Source organism: Polypterus senegalus, unplaced genomic scaffold (assembly GCF_016835505.1).
Source record: "Polypterus senegalus isolate Bchr_013 unplaced genomic scaffold, ASM1683550v1 scaffold_5025, whole genome shotgun sequence".
Lineage (NCBI taxonomy): Eukaryota > Metazoa > Chordata > Cladistia > Polypteriformes > Polypteridae > Polypterus > Polypterus senegalus.
Window position 1 is genome coordinate 1 of NW_024384541.1, and position 25,000 is coordinate 25,000.

A 25,000-nucleotide genomic window follows, 5' to 3' on the forward strand; every position below is an offset into this window, starting at 1 on the left:
CTTACGTACTTCTCTGCCACTCCTGACTTCCTCATACAGTACCACAGCTCCTCTCAGTCACCCTGCCATATGCTTTCTCCAGGTCCACAAAAACACAATGCAACTCCTTCTGGCCTTCTCTCTACTTCTCCATCAACATCCTCAGAGCAAACATCGCAGAAAACCTTGATCAGGCTGCGCTCAGCAGTGCTGATATAATGCAAAGAGCCATGATAGCCAATAAATGAGCTTTAACTGGGCAGGGCTGACCAATGAATGAAGGCAGGAGGAGTCAGGTTGATGCCACCTGAGCACACTTCTCTGTCCTGCATGACAGCACTGTTCGGAATTGGTTTATTTAACAATGTTTTGGCCAAACTACACATTTGGGACATTGTGACATTTGACTAGTTACCATGTTACTTTTTCCCGGTTGTTTCGGTATTGTTTGCTGTAATTTTAAGCAGGGGTGCTACTGAATCCCATTGTATCAGAAATTATGTGATCTCCTTTTTCCAGGAAAACAAAAAGATTTTCTCAGCCAACAGTAAACACAGCATTAATTAAATAAAAGACAAAAAAGACAACTGGAACAGAATAAGGATGAATCAGAAATAAGAAGTGTGAAAGCACATCAAAGAGGAGATGATACGGGGAGCACCAGCCTGTCAGACACGCTCTTCCCATGATGCATCTCCACCTCTGTTGACCCCATTGTCCACACCAAGTGGTGGATGAGCCTCACTACACTCACCAGAAGAGGCTGGGAGTAAAGCTCCAGCTGTGCTCTGTAGATGATGTCTTCCAGTGCTTCCCTGCCTAAATCCCATTCACCGTTATACCTGTAATGGAAAAGAAAAAGAAGAGTTGAGTTAATGCCCAGGACGAGTTCACAAAATGGATGTATGGGGGCAGAATACTCTCCCTCCAATGGGGTGGTGGCAGCATCATCCATGTGCACACCTACAGGACAACCTCTAGACCCATTGGGCAGCCCTGCTTGGTGTCATTGGTGCTGCCAGAGAGAGATGCCAAGGACATACAGTACATCATTATTCTAAGAGGGCACCACTTGACCTAAAGGTTATAGTCTGTGGTTGAAGCCTGTGACGCTCCTTATTGTCCACATCAAAAACAAAGACATTACCTTTAAGGGACTGCTTCTCCACCACTAAGTCATGGCCCACTTTTGGGTTGGGATTTGCTATCATTGGTTTACAAGTGGTTAGTGATGGGCCAAGAGTGGTCAAAAATGCCATGCGACACGCTCCCCCATTTGTAACTAAGGCTTTTTTTTCCACAATTGTGCAATCCATTTTTTCCTTTTCCATTCTAAAAACCACACTTGTTTCACCAAGAGGGATCTCAAACTTATTCAGCTATGCTGGTTTCACTGAGGGGGCACAACAAGGCCCTCCTTTTTCAGTCGCGCTAGTTTCACAGAGGGGGAGTCGCTCTTCCAATTGTGCTCATTTAAATAATGGGAAAGGCCTGCAACTGAAGGTAGAGAATTGTTAATTAACTTGAAAACACAAAACTAGGCCACGGGACCATCTAGGCAGAGAAACACTGCCTTTAAAACACTAATTCACCAAAAGAAAATCACATTTTGCTGTGTACCCTCTATTCAGTGACATCACAGGTCATGACCTCCAGCTTGTCTAGATATGCTGCGTTCACATTCTATCGAAGTATTTGGAGTTTTGATATTTTTCCTTCCCACTTAAGAGTGCATTACGTGAATTACTTTCCAGGGAAATGCTTGAACTCAAACACCCCCCACCCAACGGGAACGACATGCTGAAGTGTGTCCTGAAGTGTGATTGCCGTGTCTGTGTAAGAATGTTTGGGCGATGACGGGGCAGGGCAACACCAGGCTCACACTGCTGCAGCGAAGTGCCACAGAAGCAAATCCTAAAAGATCGGGGTCGCACTATAAGTCCCTGTCTTTACACCCCAAAACACAAGGCTGAGTCTCAGTACTTTAGCAAAACCAGCTTTTATTCAGCTTGAAACAGAAACAGCAGGGATATTTATTGTAGTGTGATCTGCCACTCTCCTATACACAGACACAGCAGGCAGGCAGGGTTGTGGCCAAGTAATCCTGTGCCCTGCATTTACAATGCTCCTTGCATCACCCATCGAGATCTTTTCTGTTTGCTTCGGTGAAGAGACACCCCAGAGCTGTGAGCCTGTTGTTGCTCCGGCAACAGATAAACAGTCTTCAACAGACACGGTGATCGCACTTTGAGACGCTCTTTAGCATGTTGTCCAGTTGGTGGAGGTCCCATGAGAGTTTAGAAACCTCACATTTTCTCACATCACTGAACCACATAAAAAACGTCTTTTTCGACGTCTTCAAATGCAGCAGTTCGCATACGTTTGCAACCCGAGATTTTTCTTCTTTTATCGCTCGGTCTTTCAAGAAAGTTGACAGTGTCGAATGCGAAATTCTGAATTCACTGGCAGCATCTTTTTTCTTTTTGCCGCAATCGAGAGCTGCAAAAATGTACTTTTTTTTTTTTTCTAATATGAACCGTTATCGTTTTTTCATGTCTGCCATTTCTATAGGAGGGTAACAACGAGTTACATTCCAAAGGATGTTTTTCAAATGTTGATGAGCGATCAGCAAAAAGGTATCACTGAAAACACCCGAAAACAAAAACCGCAAAAACAAACAGTACGAGGAAAGTTCAAAGAAAGAAATGTATTTTTTTTTTTTTTAACAATGCTTCTGTTTGGGGATCGTTGTGCACAACTGAGCTACAGCCACAAAACTAACTGCTCTGTGGATGATCCATTCAGGCATTTCAAGGTCACTTCGTTGTAATGTAAGTATCTGCTGAATGTATTTCATAGTAACGAGATTGATATAGACTCGTGACATATGAGGAAACTGTCGGGACCATAAAAATACTTTGCTGTAATGAAAATTTCGTTGTAAGAGAATTTTACCTGTACTGTATTTTGTATATTTTTTGTGAAAATAAAGAGCAAATTAAACATGTCGTGAGCGACTGGGCTTTGTTTTTGCTATGTACAGATGATTCAATTAAAGAGAATATGCTCTTCCAGACAGTTTGACAGTGCAGGATCAGATGCAGGTTTATACCCGATTTTCATACCTCACGGTAATAGAAACCTTTAAAGCCAATTGATCGACTATGCTTTCAGTTCACTACTTTCCTGTGATTTATTTTTCTTGCTTCCTATTATTTTGTCCTCTTTTTTTAGCGAGCTTCATGATTGCAAACTTCAAAACCTCATGTGATTTGAATCTCTGATGTTTTGCTCATCACTATCCACAACACACCAGTGAAATCAGTTCAGTTTTGTGATTTCCCTTTTACATCACCGCACAGAGGCGCAGTGCACACGACATGCTGTAGTAGTGGGCAACATACTAGTTGATCCGGAATAACAGATGAAATTGTTCTTCTAATCTTATGGATTTTGAAAAAACTGTTGTGTTACACAAATTGGTGAAAAACACATTCAAGTTTCATGTGGTGTGCTTTGCTTTATACTCATTTTGACTTTTTTTCCTCACCTATGCTTTTTGGTTTCTGATTGGGCTTTGCTAAACGATAGGATTGACTTCTGGGTACGAACTTTCGCTCACTTTACACTTTGATTTCATGTTCTGATCCCTGTTTGAAACCATTTCTGCCTTTATTTCTAACAAAGGAGGCATTATGTGACACACCACTGAAGGACAGAGTGGGCATTTACACTTCACCCTTTGTTGATTGGCATATTGGATTGGCTTGGGTGGGGATGGTCATATCACTTGCAAGGGTGCCTGGGAAGGTTCCCATACAAGCACTAAACACTATTACTTCTTGTGGCAATCTTCTGAATTTTGCTGATACTGAACCACCAAAGACTGACAACATTTTGTGCAAAGTTGTAGCAAGGCTACGTAACACGACAAGCAGGTTGGCTTTCTGGACCGGCCGTCACTCTATTATATTGCTGGGAGGGTGTCTTCAGGCACAATTGTGGACAACCAAGTTCTGGGAGAACCCCATCTGGCAAGGTTTCCAGCTACCAGCGTTATGTTGCTAAGCAGGAAAAGGATGTTTCGGTGGGAAACTTTTTAAGGGGAATGTCGGATCGAGGAGGAGGAGGTGAAAGCAGAAGGCAAAGAGCGTGGATATCTAAACTAAAAGATCAGACTTCACCCTGGGATGTTTGCTATTTGTGGGTGGAAACCCCGAAGTAGAAACAGAGAGGCGAATCCCCAAGAAGAGGCCAGAGGTTGGAGTATATGGACCTGAGGTTCTCTGGGTGCTCCCATTGGCGAGTCGGACTTGTGTCTAAGTTCTTTGGGACAGCCAGCCAGGAAGCCATTTTCACCTGAGGACTGTTTTTTTTTTTCTTCCCTCCATCATATAGTAAGAGCTGTACTACAGGATTCTTCACCGTTTCACGGACTATGTTTAATTTTGAGATCTTTTTTCTTTATGTGTGTTTCAAACCGTGGATTAAGATTTGGCCGCTGGGAGTAGGGAGGTTTGGGAAAAGGGATCACTAATGAGTACTCAGTCACCGGGCATGTAAATGTATCAACAATGAATTACAAATTCCATCTGATTTCTTTCAGGTATTGGGAGGGTGTGTATAGGGGAGAAGATGGGCCGAGGACCAAATATTTTAATGCTATTATATCCTTCAAACATCGCCCACTTCCCTCTCAGGTGGTGAAGTGTAGTAATCGTGTCCTGTATCGGCCGATTGTTAGACATTAAAACTTGCTGCAGTGTAAATTGTGGTCTCTCTGTCTCATCACTAGCTGCAGGTGACCTCCATGATGCCGCTGCAGTAAACATGTAAGTATTAACATGGCCAAATGATATCCATTGTCTTTAGGAATCTTCCTTTCACACATCACTTGATAACCAACTTCCTGGTTTGAAGCAATTTACCAGTTTCAGGCCTCTAAACAATGCAGAGCTGTCCTGCTGCTTTAACCACAAGAGGGCGTCTGGGAGTTCAGACAAACATGCGCTAATCATATTATACCCCACTTCCCACATACGAATAACCACTGGGAATAAAAGAAAAAATAAATAAAACAAAAGCCGAGGGCCATCTGCTCACGCTTCTTCCACATGGGTTGCTGAACATGCATGTTACTCCCATTATAACTGTCCTCACCAATGGGGTCACCTGATCAGGGGCTCAGAACACAGCTGGCGAAACATCTGTTTGGAAAACCCTTTGTAGTCCCAATAGAACATTCATAGTTGACAAAAGGCAGACACTTTTCCAAGCCTCAGGAGTTGGCTTATCGAATATGGCAGCTTTTTCTTCACTAAAAAAAACACTGGCACCACATCTTCCATCGAGGTCCAGACATAACAAGAGGACACCTCCCACAGTCAAGTGCACGGCAAATCAGCCTAGTAGTCTACTCTGGACTTCTGAGGTCTTTGGATTCATCACAGTGCCCAAACAGGCAAATACCATTCCAGGAGCCAAACCCACACACCCAAAATCCCCAAGTTCTGAGGTTTCTGAGACTCATGAAGGTAATTGATGACCTGACTACATATGTACAGGCCGTACAGGATTGGTCACTGAATCAGGACAGTCACCCTGCACCACACCTTTCCCATAAAGGTGCGACTGGAGAAACACCTGGGCACCATTGTTGTCTGCTCAGTCTCAACCAGTGGAGCTCATCACTCCTTCAGAGTTCTCAGAGGTCTCTTGATGGCATCTCTCACTCATCATCATCAGTTTTTGTCAATGGCCTGCTCTAGCAGATGTACAGCTTTGTCACACTCTTTCCATTTCTATAGGATTGATTTAACTGGATATTCAGTAACTTGGATGTTTTCTTATCCATATCACCTGATGTGAGATTTTCACGGAGTTGCTTGGTATCTTCATTGTGTAGGTTGGGCCACCATACGGATTCACCAGAACCTGGAACCTCCAGATACAATCAGTGGAAACCCCAGACAGGAAAGACCTCCACTGAACTAATGATGGGCTTTTAAAACCAATGGGCTGCACCAGTGAAGACAGAGGGTTGTCATATTAAAAGTCATGAATGCTATCAATTATTTTTATATTTGTAATTCATTTTCATCACTAAGAGATTAATATTCGTAGTCATTCTGCACTATTGTTGTAAACTTGCACTACAGTTATAACATTGCACAACCTGAGCCACTTTATAAAGCGCGTATTTACATATGATGACGATATCATTTTTAAGATGAAATGCAGCAAAATATGTTGATTATATTATACAGATAAAACTTTAACTTCAACTTTAATCTATATTGTTAATAATTAAAGGACACGGTGTCGCTACGCTAGCAAGGATCTGGCGCTCTGTTCACGGATTGTTCCAGTCTTGCACTGTATGCTTCACTGGGACTGGCGTGAAGGACAGAATAGTTAAACACGTACTATGAAGATATGTCAATGTTCCTTAGGAGTTTTGAAGAATCGGCGTTATAAGCTTACAGATGGCTTAAAGTCCATTACAGAGCTGATTGTGTGGCAATTGGTTACTTGGAAAAAGAAAATCAAGGACAGGAATTGGCAGTTAGTACGTTTGAAAGAGACAGGACTGCTGCAATAAAGTATTTCATCGAAGGTCGCGCACAATCACTGCGTCACCATGTTCCCATGCTTAATAGCGTGCTTTAACTTCAATCATCATGAAAATGATATCACGTATACATCTCAGTATTTTAATTATTCAGAGAGCTGTAATATCACGAATGTAATGGATTCTGTGTCCTGTCGGAGAAAGAGAAAGCCGGTTTAAGAAGCACGTAGTGATTCACACACATAGAGCACATAGAAGATCAAATAGAAAACAAAGCATTTAACGTGCTACTTTAGTTACAATGGGAAACTAGTAAATTAAATGATTTTAAGATGAAGTTTATTATGTTCTACTTTAATGACATAATAAACTACGTGATTAAAGTGGAAATTTTGAGATTAAAGTTGACATTTCGTGCTTTTTCCCCCACTGTGTGCCTTTTTTTTCCCTCTGTACCCTAATAAGCCTTCATACGACACTCAGATGGTGGGCTACGACTCTGCCTTTTCACGGCGACTGATATCTGACAACTTCTTTTTTATTTCAGTCACTGTGCGACTTTGAGAACGTGAGCCTTCGAGTTTCTCCGACACGCTATGTCACTCGATCAGCTTCCTTTTCTTGTTTATTCCACTGTTTAAACCAACAAATAGTATGTTTTTCTTTGCCTCCACTTGGTATTTGCTGAAATTGTTCTATTGTCCTTGTGGTTTTGCCATTGTCTTTTCACAGAACAGTGAGCTTAAGGGCTATTTATATTGATTTACATATTCAAAGAGGTGTAATTCTGGGAGGAGTTGGGGCGGGACAGCAGGCGTGTGCACAAGCGTGACTTTTCACACTGACTGGGATTTATGCAGCAGAAGAACGTGGAAGTTTGCATACGCACAGATTCCTGCATCTGGATTTTTCTGTGCATACGCACATTCCCGCTTTTGTGCTCACGGCGTTATACATGAGGCCCCTGGTGTGCCACACCTTAACCTGCACACTAAAGTGAGGACCATTTTGGTCCCCACAAACCTAAACAGCTGATCTTCATCCAAACCTACCCAGAGAAGCCAAAATCCATCTGGGAAAATGTCTTGTGGACCAACAACACCAAAGTAGAGCTGTTTGACAATGCAGAGCTGCACAAACTCCATCCTATTAAATACATAATGTTGTGGGACGGAGTTGCTGCTTCTGGTACTGAACATTTTGAACTTATGTGTTGTATCAGAAAACCAACGAGGTTTACAAAGGGCAAACCAGGGGAGGGGTATAAAAAGGAAAAGGGTCAAAACCGGGAGATCGATATGTGACGAAACAACAAAACCAAAGATCAAGATGTAAACCGAGATCAGAGGGTCAGAGGGACAAAGCAAAAGTCAGGAACACAAAAAACACGAAATGTTCAGCAAAGGCTTTGTTTTTTTTAATCTGTAGCTCAGATAAAGTCATGGCAAAGTGGGCGATTTTCAAACCCACCACCACAATTTCCAGCAGGTGACGAACTGAGGCACCACACTCCCCCAACAACAGGAAAGGTTACCCCGGCAACTGGAAGAAGCTGTGGTGCCCTGAAGGCACACAAGACATTTGCCAGAAGAAATAAAATTCGAAAACATAACATTATGAAAGGGAATTGTCAGATTACCACGTCATTTTAGAATAGCGTGTGCTGCCCAGTGTGAGAGAACAAGGTGTGGGTTGAAGATCTGAGGTCCTTCAGGTGGATAGGAACCCAAAAACGACATAAAAAAAACCCCACAAAACTGACAGTGGTAGGCCGGGCAGCAATGAACCCTGACATCAGTCTGATTATAAACCTTTAGAGATGGGATATCTGCAATTGAGAAAATGAATCTTGCAAACATTCAAGAATGGGAACAAATTTCAACTGAAGAAAGAGAGAAACGAATAGCATAACAATGCAAGAAGCTATCAAGTAGCTACGTGAAATGTTTGAAGGCCGTCATCATGGACAAGGATTATGGGTGGGGTTTGTGTTTCCAACTGTCCAGGTGAGATTCACAATTTCTAGATGTACATTGAGCAGCCATAGCTTTGTTGTATGCCTTCTATTTAAATATTATGGACAACAAACTGGTTCTCCTCTTATTTGTCAAATAGGAGTTTCTCGGTTGGTGTGCCTGGCTTTTCATCTGACATGTGGAGTGACACAGGGCTCGGTTCTTGGACCTGGACTTTTCTCTTTATATATTCTTCCTCTATCACAGATTCTTAACTCTTTCAAGGACATCTCGTTTCATCTATATGCAGATGATATACAGCTTTATTTTTCATTTAAGCCTAACCAAATTAATACTTTGGTCACGTTGGTTGATTGTCTGTCTCAGGTTAACGACTGGCTCAGTAGTAATTGCCTGCAGTTGAATTCAGGAAAAAACTGAGGTACTAATTGTTGCTCCTCCTGTTCTTCATTCTGAGATCAGTTTAAAATGATCTTCTGTCTCTCCTGTTATTAAGTCGAGTCTACGTAACGTTGGCGTTATTTTTGACCAGTCCCTGACGCTTGATGAATATGTAAGGTCAGTTAGCCACTCGTGCTTCTTTCATTTAAGAAATCTCTCAAAACTAAGAAATGTTGTTTCAAAATCAGAATTGGAGATGATTGTTCATTCTGTTACTTCCTCACGGCTCGATTACTGTGACGCTCTCTTCACGGGTTTGAACAAATCGTCTCTCACGCCTTCTGCTAGTTCAAAATGCAGCTGCCAGGCTCCTATCTCGTGATCATATCACCCCATTCTGCACACACTGCACTGGCTCCCAGTGTTTTATAGAATTCATTTTAAAGTTTGGGTGCTTACTTTCAGAGCTTTGCATGGACAAGCCCGTGAGTACCTAACCAGCCTGCTCCAACACCACACAGCTTGTCGGGCTCAAGATCTGGGCAACAGGGCCTTCTCGTTGTCCCACACACTTGGCTAAGAACCCGTGAGGATTGTGCCTTTCAGTCTGTGGCACTGAGACTATGGAGTAGTCTGCCTTGTGGTCTGTGTGGAGTCGAGTCTGTTGATGCTTTTAAAAAAAAAAAACTAAAAACATTTCTTTTTAAACAAGCTTTTAATCAGTGCTGAATAGTTCCAGTTTGTTTATTTATTGTTTTTATTGGTTTTAACTGTTTGTATTTGTACTGGATTTGCTGTTCAGCGCTCTGTGACCTTTTGGTTGTGAAGGGCGCTATATAAATAAAGCTACTACTACTACTACAAAAACTGGTGTGTTTGCAATTATTCCTGACGTTATTTTGTGCCTGAGGCCAAAAATGCAAGGGTGTCGATAATATTGACCACAGCTGCACTTCTAGGACTGGCTCTGCAAAGTGTCATCTCGTAATTCCACATTCAATTCAGGCTCACATGGACTCACCTACCCTGGCCTTCACTGTGCCCAAGAATGATGCAGCCCTGTACTAGATGTCACTCGGATGGATTTCAAAGAATTCTTCATTTCTGGCTATCAGGCAAAGCAATGTGGTACTATGGAGTCTGTATGACCACACACTGCCGGGAAAGAAAAGGCTCAGTACGAAATGAGTTTTACCGTCCATCTGTAAGAAGAACACAGAAAGGCCCACCTGCTGCCCAGAATACCCTCTAAGACCGTGCTTCCCAAACCATGGCACCTTTAGTGAAATCTTTTCAGCTAACGGCACCCCTTCACTCTGATATGTCTGACACCGACACCGACACAGTTTTCATAAACAGCTGTGCTTGCTTCTGCTGGCTGTCCATTAAACGCCTGAAATATGCCAAATTCTTGTTATTTGCATTCTGATGCTTGGTTTGAAAGTGACGTTGCAATTTGCTTGGAACCATGGCTTCATTTGCAAGGATATCACCACACAACAAACATCGCGGGTGCTGAATACCTTTTTTGTCAACAAATGTAAACTCATAATTCAAGTAATTGTCCTGATAGTGTCGTGTTTTCGTTTTTGCAACTTTACTGCTCCCCGCATTATCATTTTCATTGAGGTCGGTGATGCTGCTGTTGTTTTTACGCTTACGACTTTCACTACAGTCGGCCATTTTCAGCACAAAAAAGAAACAAACAGACAACAGGAAGCAACGTCACTTACCCTGTGACAAGTAAGTAAATTAGAGCTAATATTTATTAATTCGTCAGACTGCAGTTGAAATAGGATGCACACAGGTAGCATGACTTTAGACTTGAGGTGTAACTGGTATTATTATTATCAGTTCAAATCAAATTTTTTAATGTTCTGACACCTGGCAACAGAACACTTAGTCCGTGCTCATGGCATACCAGGGTGCCGCGGCACACGGGTTGGGAAGCGCTGCTCTAAGACATCACTTCCCACAGCTTGATGCACCCTTGATGTTAGCTGGTTAGTCAAAGAGACACTCGTTCCCTATTAAATGGAATCAAATCTCTGATCAGCGGACTATTTTTAAAAATTGATGACACGATGACAATGACAGCAAGTCAAATAATCGCCCGCTTGCACCTTCCACTGTGCTGACAGGGAAGACACATCTGCTATTTTTAGGAATTATACGAGGAAGCTTGGTGCGATCTCTCAGGCTGAGAAGCCGTTCTTGGAAGGATTTCTAGTTGCCACAAAGTGCTGCCCATTTGTTCATCTTCATTATCTGCCTTGCCTACTACTGGGGATCCAAGCATTCAAATTCAGTAAAAGTGAATTTGTTTAAAAAAAAAAAAAAAAAAAAAAGCAGAAATCCATCCATCTGTGCATCCATTTTTGAATTTGCTTATGTCGAGCAGAGTCACAGGGAAGCTGGAGCCCATCCCAGTAAGCACTGGGCACCAGGCAGTTACAATCCCCGGACAAGGCTCTAGTCCATCATCCTTTATCTTAATAGCCAAATATTTTTTCCTTCATCAGCGTGTATCATGTCTGCTGACAATTCTGTCTCTTGTAGATGCATCGTCTGCTCAACGTACTGTCAAGGCTAACAGCGCAATACGTGAAGACACAATAAAAATGTATAGATAGGTGCAGGGCACTCTGGAGTTGATTGGGAGGTAAAACACGGCAAAAAAGAAACTCGGCGGCAGATGGATAGTCTGTTCATGAAGATCACAGCCTGGGCGGACTATCGAGAAGTGTATGGGTTTTGTTTTTCTTGTCTTCGCATTATTGTTTTTCATATTTGTATGTTATTTCTGTTAATATAGTTTATTGTTGGTTACTTATGTATTGTCTTCCTTGTTCTTTTTGGGTGGAACTCCATGAGGCAGGGCCAGCCTGACATCACCACTCGTGAGGCTATTTAAGTCAGCTGAGAAGGCTCAGGAGCCAAAGATCATTCATTTATTGTCGAGTATTCATTAGCATTGCTTTCTGTTTGGAAGTTTGGTTTTTTGATTATTTCTTGCATTTTTTTTTGGTTTGTGTACTTGGAATTGTTTTTTTGCAGATTGCCTTTTTATGTAAAACCTTTTGCCTTTTTTATGCTCTATTAAACATTTTTGCTTAATTTTGTTTGTTTGTTGGACTTTATGTTCATGCACCAGTGTTTGGCAGTAATCCCTCCTCTTGTGGGAGCTTTGGTTATATTGTTGTATATTTGCGGTTGTTTTGCTAGCTTTGCATTTTGGAGGCCTACTCCATAAGGAGCCTGCAGGCTGTTTTTGGGGCTTGGCTGAGTATAGTATAGTATATATGGTGAGCCTCTTCTGGACAGGTTAGTGATGACTCTGGCTTTCTTCTTGGCTTAATTTTGGAGGCCTCACACCATTTCATAACATTTGTCAAGTCTAAAAGCAGGAAGTGAGTTTCAGGGAAAACTTTATTACTACACGTCACCCCTGGTCTCCTGCATCTATCTGCTCGCTAGGCCACCTGAGACCCTTAGCCAACTTTTATTTTATTTATATTTTTTTTTAACAAGTTTCCTATTAAGATGAAGATCAAGGTTCCAGCCCCAGTGGATCACAAGTAATCGCATAGACGACACAACCTTTACTATTTTATGTAAATAGGGCAAGGCCAGTCCTGCTGAGTATACAAGGTGTAGGCCACTCTGAGATGGTGATGGGAGTGAGGGGCAGCGCTCCCGGGGTGCTCTGCTGAATGCCCAGAATGGTGGCAGGAACCCAAGCCAGAAATAATGGATGACTGCACCTGTCGGCGCATGTCTCCTCTCACTGCAGGAACCCCAAAGGGTACGCAGAGGAGATGGCAATTTTAAACTGGAAGGACGGTGGTTTGTGTTACATTTAAAAGGATGACTTCTTCCAGTGATTTTAAACTCGTTTTACTTATGGATCATTTATTGCTGTTTATTGGCCACCACTTCAGCACTTCCTTAATCGGATTATTTATTTATTTATTGGAAGAAACACAAACTTTACTTAGAATAGACATACTTTTCACTGCCTCTGCTTGTTACATGTCCTCATTGGTTTGCTCATCATCATACAGGGCTATCAATGGCCCCGTAGTTAAAGGAGGTGATGGTAGCTGCAGCCAACCCGGGCCATCACATGCCACTACAGGACCATTTGTAGCGGCACAAAACTTCAACTCCCAGCAGACCCTGCAGTAGTTCTGACTGGTCATCTGCTGAGGGTTCAGGGGTTGCTGGGGACAAGAAGCCGGTGCGAGATTTTAAAGGAGGCCAGTTCTACAGAGAAAGGAGAAGTCTTTTGTGTTTCGTGTCTGGAGTTGCCTGTTTGTTTTTCTTCCCGTTTGGCTACCTGTGGATTCTTGTTTTGTCCTGGATCGTCTCCTGTTTTGGGTGTACGGACTGTCTGATGTCTTCCTGCTGCATGAGGACTGTTTGAGGATTTGTCGTCATCCTGAGCCCCTCACACGTCATCATCTCATCAAGAAATATCGGTAGGACTGACGTTTACATTCACATACAGTACAGCAGGCTGATCTCTGGACTGTCCACCTCTATCACTTCATCATTTCCCATTTTTCAGGACTTCATTGTGTGCGGTTTTTGTTAATGGTTTGTTATTGTTGAATTCATGTTTATTGTATATCACCATAAAGGGAACTGGGGTGGGATCCTTGTAGTGTGTGGTTATATTTTGTTTATTATTGTTTAATACAGTCTTCTAGTTCTACTTCTGTTTTATTATCAGCAGCTTTTATGTCTCTGTGAGGGAGTGTGTGTGAGTCGGGGTGCATTCCTGGGATCCCCACCTAAAAAAATAAATAAATCACCGTCCTATTGACGGTGGGAATCTTAGCTGGGTTTTCATCCGCTACACATTTAAGCTCCATTTTTAACTGCATGATGTGTAAAATGCTACTGAAACCGATACATTTTACCTCCTCTACTAACGCATATAATTACAAGGGCAAGTCAATAATTACCAGCACTTTTGTGATTCATTCTCTTTGGGTTTCAGCTTTCCGTGTACGCGTGTGGAAACAGGGTGTGTCTGTGGTCCCAGTGATAAAGTTTCGACATTGATCAGTCGGTTTAGCGGGTTGTTTTCCAGGATTAAACATGGCCGCCCTTCACTCCGTATGCACCAAAGAAGAGTTGCAAGCATATTATGGTCTGAGGGTGAACCAGGGGACTAAATCCTTGTCGGTTTGTCAGAATCGTGGCATGGACTTGCTCAATTTTGTCGCTGGTAGTGGATGTAGATGGGTGTCTCTCTCTTTCTTTGGGCTTATTGCTTGTCTGTCCATTTTTTAATCTTTTTCATCTTTTTTTAAACACTCTGACTTGGTAAAACTTCATCTCCCTGTTGTGTAGAAAACCTTGTTTTGGGATTTCAACCCATGCTACACCTTTAGCCCATTAAAGGCAGATCACTGCTTACCAGTCTTCTTTGGTGCAAATGGAGAGCGCAGCTGTCACATTACTCCTAGAAAATAGAAGTTGAAGCTTTACCACTACGACCACAAACACACTCGGTTTCCACATGTGCACAGGGACAGCCAATCCAAACAATATGAGCACAGCCGTGCAGATAATTATTGACATATCCTAAGTATATTCTATTATTGCTGTTATTTTGTTTTGTTTTTTTTAAATATCACCACACATTTAGAACAAAATTGTCACAAACAAAAAGGGACATTTCCATGTACACATTTCAGCTGACACCTTTATTCAAGGTGACGTTCAACATTCGAGTTACAATCGGTTCCATTAGGCAGGTGAAGTAACTTGCGTCGGGTCACACACTGGTGTCAGAAGTGGGATTTCAAACCCACATCCTCAGGGTTTGAAGTCCAAAGCCTTCAACACTACACCAAACTGCCTGGCCTTGGTGATAATTAGTTGTTTGATTAAGTAAATGAAAACATTAAAAATACTCCAACTTTCATAATATTCAACTAAGTCCTAGAATGCACATAATGTAATGCCATGTGGACATTTTCTGACTTGTCTATAGTGGATCTTTGATTTTTTATTTTTTTTTAATGTTTTGAATAATTTGGCAGGTTCAATTGTTGATTTATGTGTCATAATTTTTTTGTCATATTTTGGTATTAATGCCTAAAAACAAAGACAAGTAGAATATCATAACTAACTCTATTATTAAGCAAAAGCTAAGCAGGAAAAGCAGAATTTAGTCTGACATTTCATGCTTAAGTAGGATTAAAAACCTCCAAGTCTTTACACAGATAAAATGACAAAACAAAAATGGAGAAGCGTCTTTGTTTGACTGGGAAATGTAAGGCAAGTGTGTAGCCTGAAATGAGCTCAAACATCCCTATTAAAAAGCCTCCAACACATACACAGTCGAGCACTTTAATGCACCATTAGGAGGATCCCGTAATCCCAATACTACATTTATCATCACCGATTAACACGGTTTCACTCAGCTTTGTACAGAAGTTTAATAGCCATCCCAATTCTGTCTTTCAGAAATGCATCGTCTGCTCAGCGTACTGTCAAGGCTAACAGGACAATCTGAGAAGGCAAAATGAAAATGTGTAGGCACAGGTCACTCTGGAGTTGATTGGGAGGTAAAACACGGCTGTTATACTACATTTTTCTTTATGTCACTATATCTGGACAATACTGTTATGAGTTTTATTCACATGTGCATGTTAAATTTGGCACACAGGGGCTCAGCAGTTAGAATTGCTAGCCAAGCATTGGATTAGATAGCCAAAGACAACTGGAGGCTTGTATAGTCAGCTTAAACACAGGTTAGGGTATTTCTGTCCTCTATCAGCACAAATCTTCTTTCCTTATTGGGAGAATGACAATCGGCATGTAAGCACTATGATATTTCTGTATTTTGTGGAAGAGGAACTCAGCCCTTGTTTGGAGACAGAAAGGACCAGCAAGTTGAAGAAGAACCGTATAAAAGGTCTGGACAGTAGCCAGACCCTTCGAGGCTGTGTCGACACAAAGAGTTGTCGAAAAACCTCTCAGCGTGGGGACGGAGAAAATGGCTGACTGTGTTGATCCAGATTCCCACCTGGATTAAGTCTGTCCATATGCCTCCCCGTCTGTAACCGCGTAAAACGTCAGTAAATGTAAGCTAAAAGATATTTTGTCTCATGTGATTCTTGTACCGCCGTAATCACTATGGGAGGGATATCGCCTTTTCTGGTATATTATGATATTGTTTAATTATTTAATATGCCACAATTTTAAAAGAACACATTTCCAAGAGAGCTAATGCCTCTTCAGGAAACAACGGCAAAAAGGAAACTCAACAGCAGATGGCCATCTGTTCGCGAAGATCACAGCCTGGGCGGACTATCGACATTCATGTGTTTTATCGTTGTTTTTCTTGTCTTTGCATTTTTGTTTTTCAGATTTTGATGTTCTTTTAATTTATTGTTGGTTACTTAGGTATTGCCTCTTAAATCATTCTGCAGTTCCTTGTTCTTTGTGGGTGGAACTCCAGGAGGCAGGGTCACCCTGACATCACCTCTCGTGATCCCCTCCTCAGGCTATTTAAGTCAGCTGAGAAGGCTCAGGAGCCGGAGATCATTCATTTATTGTCGAGTATTGATGAGCATCGTTTTCTATTTAGAAGTTTGGTTTTTTGATTATTTCTTGCATTTTTTTTTGGCTTGTGTATTTGGAATTGTTTTTTTAGGTAAAACCTTTTGCCTTTTTTATGCTCTGTTAAACATTTGTGCTTAATTTTAAATCTTACTAGATCCTTTGTTGACCTTTGTGTTCACGAACCAGGGTTTGGCAGTAATCTCTCCTCTTCTGTGGATTCGACAGTCAGCAAGTACACCCCATGAAAGGTTCTATTTTTCTCTAACAGGGCCTGTTAAAGCCCACTGAGGCATTACATGTGTAATTTTGGGTTCTACAAGGAAAAAATCATCGCTCCATTTTTAACATATGTGGATATATCAAGGTTTGATCTTCTTCCAATGACAGACAGATATTAATCAAGTGTACTGCTCTGCCCGAGTGCAAAGAGAGCAGTTTAACAAATACATGGAACCAAAGATAAGATACTTGTCAAGAGGCCTAGCCAAAGTCTGACACCGAAAAGATAGATGAACCAAGCGTGAAGCTCTAAACCTGGGGTGTTGAACTCCGGTCCTGGAGGGCCGCAGTGACTTCAGGTTTTAATTGTAACCCTTAATTAGTAACAGTTCTTTCTGCTAATTAACTTCTTTTGCTTTAGTTTTAATTAACTTGACTCAGGCCCCTTAATCCCTTAATTAGCAGCCAAACAATAAGCCACCACGTGACCAGCTCACCTGTGCCCATCACACAATATCTGAAAATGAAGAAAGGTGCAGCTCCCTGTAAGGCTGAACTCTCAGGTCACCAAAACTATTGAACAATGTTATTAGAAAAAATAGAAAATCAACAGTTTTGGAAATGTCTGCTGTGGCAGAATGAGAGCAGCAACAGGCCGTGGAATTAAATAACGGGGTTAATTAACAGCAAGAATTGGCTTCTCATTAAGAAAGTGATTGGAGTGAAATTGGTTGGACTTTGAAGCCCTGATTTACCTGGTCATCTGTCAGCTCGTTTCACGTTTAATTTCTGTTTGGCTGTCATTTAATGAAGAAAAGAAGCAATTCAGGGTAATGAATCCTTAAAAACACGGCTATTAAAATGAAGGGGAAAGAAGATAATTAACATTGAATTCTGGTCACTGATAGGAAAACAGTTAATAAAAACCTGCAGCCACTGCGGCCCTCCGGACTTGGAGTTCGACACCCGTGCTCTAAACAGAAACCTAAACCATCGTCAAAGAGCACGAGATCTACAGTCAGGAACATTCAGAGCAAAAACAAACACCAAGTCCAAAGAGTGCTGTACTGCCATGATGATGACCTTACTCATCACACACTCCCGGTCATCCACGCATAGCAAAACTGCAGTTACAACCACAAAATGCTGGCCCCTGTATCAAAACAAACATGGCAGGCCTACCACTGAAGACGTGATCATATTTAGACCTATTAATTAGAATTCAGGTGCATTCAATTTACACAATAATTCAAAACTATAAAAGGGCAGAACAAAAGGCAATAAAAAAAAACATAAAAACAAATCAGGTAAAATAAGAACAATTGCATATCATAACACGCACCAAGATTTAAAAACATAAAATTGTGTTTGGTGAGGAAACAACAGCTTGCAAATGCTTCCAAAAAAAAAGAAACAAGATAATCCTGCCATGTTTGTTTTATCATAAAATGGCAGGGTTATCAACTGCAGTGCTTCTATTTGTAAGGAGCAGATGACTAGTGTGCAGAGAAAGCCCACCAGTAGGTCTCTGTACTCAAATAAGCATATACTAGCCAACGCCCGCCGTAGCATACGGCGGGGTAAGAATAGAAACGGAAAACGGTGAGAAAGGAATTCAGAAATCAAGAAGAAAGAAATACTTCTTGAAATATGTAGTTGTGAATAGGTGTTTGGTAGTCCGAAGGAGGAATAGAAATCAAGAAAAGCGGCGTGGGGGTGTATGGGAGGCCGCAGGCAGCGTGGGGAAGGGTTTGGAAGAGGACGAATAGGAATCGAGAAATGCCGTGTCGGCTGCGTGTGGGTGGGACCAGTTTTGAAGAGAAAGTAGGACGAACCACAAGAGAAAAATATATATATATATATATATATATATATATATATATATATATATATATAAGAGATTTAGGACACTTACACTGCATGGTAGACAGCTGTCAGCATCTGCACCATGAACTCTGGGTCAAGGATGACACGACCACAAGCCTCACTCCAGGACTTCTGCTGCTGTCGAGGGAATCCACACACGCAGAGTCTATGACAGAAAGATAAGAGCAGGCACGGCTGTGAATGCCTCTGGACAGCAATGAGCCCAGCCATCCATGAAGCTGTAAATAAAGTGGAGCGATTTTAAAATGGCCACACCAAACGTGGAGCCTTACCTGGAGCACATACGACACACCGCCTGGTGTGAGGAGCCTGGCATGAAAATCACGGCAGAGTTGTAGCAGACCATCAGGAAACAGAGAACCTCAAACCTGATCATAAGAGAGACACACACATCATCAACTTGTATGCAAAAGAGCCGAAGGAGAGCATCGCAAGGGAGGGCCGTCCACTAGGAAAGCACTAAATTATGTTAACCACCAATCAAACCCTAAACAAGAAAAGACAAAGAAATCAACTTTAAGCAGATGCCTAAAGTCTCAAGAGAGTAGCATCTCACGTGAAGCCTACTTATTTTATGTTGTGCTTTTCTAGAAGGGCTGTCGTCACACCTGACAAGTGCAAAGGAAAAGTGTTTTCCCCTTTCCTGATATCCTCTGTTTTTACGAGTTTGTCTGAACGAATGGCTTCAGATCTTTAGACAAAAAGTACAGGGTGGTTGAGATATAATTATGCAATTATGAAAAGGTGAACACATCGCACCCGCTGTTCGACTGACAACAGTCTCCCCGCCTTTTTGGAATGCAGCAAAAAGATTTTTTTTGTGAATTCTCTATGTAATAAACTTAAGTTATAGCATAATTAGATCTGGACCACCCTATAATATGAGACAGAGTAGAATGCCATTTCTAAACTGCTACCTCATATGTTTCAGTCATAAAGTTAACCAATAAATGTAATGACCATGTAAATAGGCAACGGTCCCCTCACACAGCTGACCCAAACTCATTGATAAGTCGACTCAGTTGGCTGAACACAACCAGCACTGTTGATTCTACGCCTTACCATATACTGAAGCTCACCATGACAGTCATCACCACAAGGCTCCTAGAAGATCACGAGGGCTTCGATCAAAGGAGATTCCAGAAGAGAGGAGGAAAAATGACGTTCAAACCTATCAATCAGGACAGGGTGAAAGAGCCATTTCTAACACTCTGGAATTCAAGTGCATTACATGGAGAGTCATTATGTTAACATGGAGGACATGTGGAACTGTGGGAAAACTTTTCAGGGTAGATCAGCCAGTCCTGGGCAAAGCAAGTCACAGAGGATCCCAGAGGAACAATCATAGTTAAGGTCAGTGTTCAGGTCCCCATGATAAGAAACAAAAACACAGAAAAAATGGGAGAGGCGCAAGGGGGAAAACTTCTGCTATCCAATAGGAACATCAGTGCAAAAAAACATCAGGATAATCCCCCTCATCTTTTGGAATAATGATAGACAAGTCAAAGGTACAGTAGATGGGACATCGCCCACTATGTCTGTCGTTCGACAGTAAGAACACAAGTCCTACAAGAAAACGTGATGGTGTGGGGATGTTTTGGAAGACTTGCCATTATCAAAAGAACCAGGAATTCAAACATTCTCTTTGAGAATATTCTTGTAAAGGTCACCTGTCCTGACCTGAAGCATCACGGGGTTATGCAGAAGGACAAGGTGCCAAAACACAAAGCAAGTCGACAACTGAATGGCTCAGATGTTGAGGAGAGGCCTGGTCAAAGTCCTGACTTGAACCCTGTGGCAGGACCTGAAACGAGCTGTTCATGCTAGCAGTCCTACCAATGTGTCCAAATTAAAGCAGTCCTGCCAAGAAGAGTGAGATAAAAATTCATCAACAGCAATACGAAAGACTAAGGTCAAATTATAGGCCCTGTTTATTGTGGCTAAAGGTGCTAAACTTTTGCAACTATGGGGGCATTTTTTCACACAAATAACTTTGTCCCTTGAACAAATAAAGCCTGATTTAGAAAGTGCATTGTGTGGTCACTCAGGCTCCTTTTCACTAATATTGCATTTTATCTCAAGGTCTGAGGCCATTCATGGTGCAATATAAGCAAAAACAAAAGAATGTAGGAAAGGAGGAAATACTTTTTCACGGCACCGCGATTACCTACACACCTCAGACAGGTTTCCAGCTGAACGCAGTCACCAGTGGGTCTAAAGGATAGCATCACATAAAGAAAGGCGGCTATATGCATTATTTGTACCTGTTCTGAGCAGTGAACGTCTCCCTCTGGGGGTGCAGATCGCTGTAGACCACCTTAATGAGGTCATGTTGGCTCAGAGCACCTTCAGTCAAAGCCATGGTCCCTAGACTTGATGGCTGTAATGAAAACACAAGAAAGAAATCGTCTGTATTACCTTTGCATTTATTCACTTAGTGGATGCTTTTTTATCCCAAGCCGCTTACAAAAGAGGACAATGTAACTGAGTGAACATCAGCCTGGGAGACTGTTTAGGGGAAAAGATGACCATCACAAGTGAAGAGCTCCAAACCACAAAGGCTAGTTACTCTTTTCTTATCTACTAAGACCACCACATCCAATCCATAATCTGTTAGACTGAAATTCACAAAACAAAAGTCTTCGAACATTTCTTAAACACACCGAGGGAGTCAGAACTTTGACTAGAAGTGGGCGGCTCGTTCCACCAGCTAGGAATCTACAGTATCAAAATAGTCTGAAGTGAGATTTGCATCACCACATGCCATTCACCAGCAGACCTGAGTGGCCAAGAAGGAGCGGAGGATCTTACAAGTCTCAACACAGGTGCTGACTCACTGACTGAAAGCAAGCACCAAGCATTTGAACTTAACACGTGCTACTATAATACAGGGAGCCAAATGTAGTGATGTGAAAAGGGTAGTGACATGTGCCCACTTCACCTCGATGAACAACAGATGTGCCACTGCATTTTGAATCATCTGCGACATCCAGTATTTGTGCCTGTGGAGAGTTGCAGTAATCCTGGACTGATCAGCAGCTGCACTGGATACTCCATCAGATATGGCTTTAGGAATACAAAAGGAATCTGCAGAGACTGAGAGACAGTTGCATTATGGTCAGTGAAGGACAGCTGGTCATGGATCACTACCACAGGGTTGCATACGGATATGGTGGATGTTAGCGACAATAAGTCAAGCTAAACAGAGGTGGGGTGTTGAATATGGTCAACCTGGGATAACGCGGAGGTCTATCTTTGCCTATACTTAGCTGGACAAGGTGCTCCTTCACCCAGCATCCAATATCAGCGAGACATGCAGAGATTCTAGCTGATACTGCCTGGTCCTTGGGACTGCCTGGGAACGACTGTGTCGATGCAGGTTCGCTGCATGCTCCCATCGTCCATCCGGGAGCCCTTGAACCCTGCACTGTCGGTAATGTTACCGATGAGCACGGCAGTGAGGCACAACAAATGGAGCAAGGGGATGGTGTAAAAAGTGTCAAGTGCTTTTATTAAAAAACAAACAAAAACAAGTGTTCAAACAAAGTGCAGTGCATCAAATCCTTAAATAAATAATCCATTAAAAACATTGTTGTAAAGTGGAGGTTAAAAACACCATAGAAAATAAACCAATCCTTTTAAAATGGTGACGCTAAAACGCTGGAAGTAATCCTTTAAAAACACAAAGCCCGGTGTCTTCTTACCTGGTGGCTCCCCTGCTTCTCCCATTGGGCCATACCTGCAGCTGACCTTCTTTCCACATAACTGACCTGGTGGCCTTCCGATCCCTGGCTCTGGTTCAGCTCACCTACATCGAGACTTGGCTTCCCAGACAACCTGGACGCTCACGTCAGGGAATTCACCGGCCAAGCCTCCCAACTCCCGCTGCCTTCTCGGCCTTACGCGGCCAGCCGTCCTTCTGCCGGTCTCTCCCGCTCCTTCATAAAATGCTCAGCGGGAGCGACCACTACCAACTGCCCTATGTGTTGGCCAAACACCCCTGCTAGGGCTCACTGTCCAGCTGCCTACGAGCACTCGCTCTCGCTCACTCTTGCTCTCACCGGCTCTCTCCTCGCTGCTTCCTACAACCTCCATTCTTCCTTTTCTCTCTCTTTTTCTCCTCCGACCCAGCCGCTTCGCGCTACTATTTATGAAGAGAACGTGGCAGCTGTGGCAATCGGCAGCTCCCGGGAACAATTACGGATGCAGACGATTTCCCACCTGTGCACTTAGGTGAGAAACGCCCACATCATTAGCTCCCCAGGAACCACTCCAGCCACACAACCACGCCCCCTTGCTAAGCCGCGAGTGCAGAGATTATTTATTTTAAAACTGGCCTCTTGACATGAGCTGTGGACCCGCTATACCACAATGACAAGCACAGCTGCGTATCATTGGCATGGCACGGATAAGAGAAACCATGGGATGATGGGGCCTAGTGAGAAAAAGTACAGAGAGAAAAATGAGGACCCAACCCTGATTCTAGGGACATTCAATGCTGGCCTCTGTCACATTGGGATGACTATGAATAAAGAAAAAGAATACTTTGTTGCTACACCTGCAGTCTTTGACTTACATTTAACACTTGCTATAACAAAATGACTTGAACTGAAATTAGAAAAAATAATAATTTACAGTAAAACATAAAGCAGGCCTGGAAAAAAGGACCTGCAACACCGCTTACCTCGTGATATATTGAGGGTTTGGACAGCGAAGGGATTGTGAAAGACAGCATCTTGTTATTTCCATCCTTGTCCACAATTTCCTGATGAGAACAACATTAAATTTAAATGGGCTGAACATCAGCATCTGATGCCCGATGCTCAAAGCCCTGTGCAATACTTACAAGATTGTAGATACCCAGCAAGAGGGCCTCAATGCAGCCATTACTTTGCCGATCTCTGCTGGCAGTAACTCTTAGGTACACCCAAATAAGTTCCGGAAGGAATTGCAAGGTAAACCGTTTGAGCTTCACTTCCAAACTGCGGTACAGCTCAAACAGCTGGTGACACACTGGCTCCAAGAACTGTGGATAGAGCAGAGTTGGTTACATTGAGAGAGAGGAAAAAGGAAAACCAAAGAATAAACCTACTGATACATGTGGTCACTAATGCAATTAAGGAAACGAGCAGAGAAAATCATCTTCTACTTCTTTCGGCTTCTCCCATTAGGGGTCGCCACAGAGGATCATCTTGTTCCAGATCTTCCTGTCCTTGTCATCTTGTTCTGTTACACCCACCAACTACATGTCCTCTCTCACCACATCCATAAATCTTCTTAGGCCTTTCTCTTCTCCTCTTGCCTGGCAGCTCTATCCTTAGCACCCTTCTCTCATTATACCCCTCATCTCTCCTCTGCACATGTCCAAACCAACGCAATCTCGCCCCAACCATCCTTCCTGAGCTGACCCTCTAATGTTCTCATTCCTAATCCTGTCCATCTTCGTCACACCCAAAGCAAATCTTAGTATCTTTAACTCTGGCCTCACTACCATCCTGTGGACCTTTCCTTTCACTCTTGCTGATACCCGTCTGTCACAGATCACTCCTGACACTCTTCTCCACCCATTCCACCCTGCCTGCACTCTCTTCTTCACTTCTCTTCCACACTCCCCATTACTCTGTACTGTTGATCCCAAGTATTTAAACTCCTCCACCTTCGCCAACTCTACTCCCTGCATCCTCAACATTCCACTGACCTCCCTCTCATTTCCACACTTGTATTCATTCTTGGTGGTCCTACTGACCTTCATTCCTCTCCACTTCTCCAGGGGCTTCTCACCCTGCTCCCCGCTATCACTACATATCACAATGTCATCAGCAAACATCATAGTCCACGGGGTCTCCTGTCTGATCTCATCTGTCAACCTGTCCATCACCATTGCAAATAAGAAAGGGCTCAGATCCGATCCCTGATGTAATCCCACCACCGTCACTCATACCGCAGACCTCACCACGGTCACACTTCCCTCGTACATATCCTGTACAACTCTTACGTACTTCTCTGCCAGTTCCGACTGCCTCATACGATACCAGACGAGCAGAGAAAATGATGCTTTTAAATGTGTCTCTCATAAATCATGGGTCCTACTTAATCTTTTTGCACATGATTTCTACATCCATAAAATCTTGATCCTTAAAAGGAAACTCACTTGATCCAGCAACAAGAAAGAACATAAGGAACAGTGCAAAACAATAAAACAACACTTCTGCACACCAGCTTACCTTTTTGGTTAATGACAAAGTAAAAGTTGTCGCATGTTATTTGTCACCGGAGTTTAGATTCATTTCATTTCAGGACTTTGTGTAGACTAAGTTATTTTTAGCTAGGTCTTGAACAGATCATTAGAACAATTTTGATGAGAAAGAGGCCATCCATTCCAACAAGCTCACCAATCTTATAC

At 42.5% G+C, this 25,000-nt stretch overlaps 1 protein-coding gene across 1 annotated transcript; it reads right to left on the reverse strand.

Moving 5' to 3' along the window:
* Positions 1 to 84: 84 nt before the first annotated feature.
* Positions 85 to 23,623, reverse strand: LOC120522012 (protein FAM126B-like; the record flags this gene model as incomplete). Its single annotated transcript, XM_039743239.1, has 6 exons — positions 85 to 821; positions 18,626 to 18,742; positions 18,870 to 18,965; positions 20,862 to 20,977; positions 23,282 to 23,362; positions 23,444 to 23,623. Coding segments are annotated over 6 exons (798 nt in total), but the record flags the coding sequence as incomplete, so codon positions are not given.
* Positions 23,624 to 25,000: the final 1,377 nt, after the last annotated feature.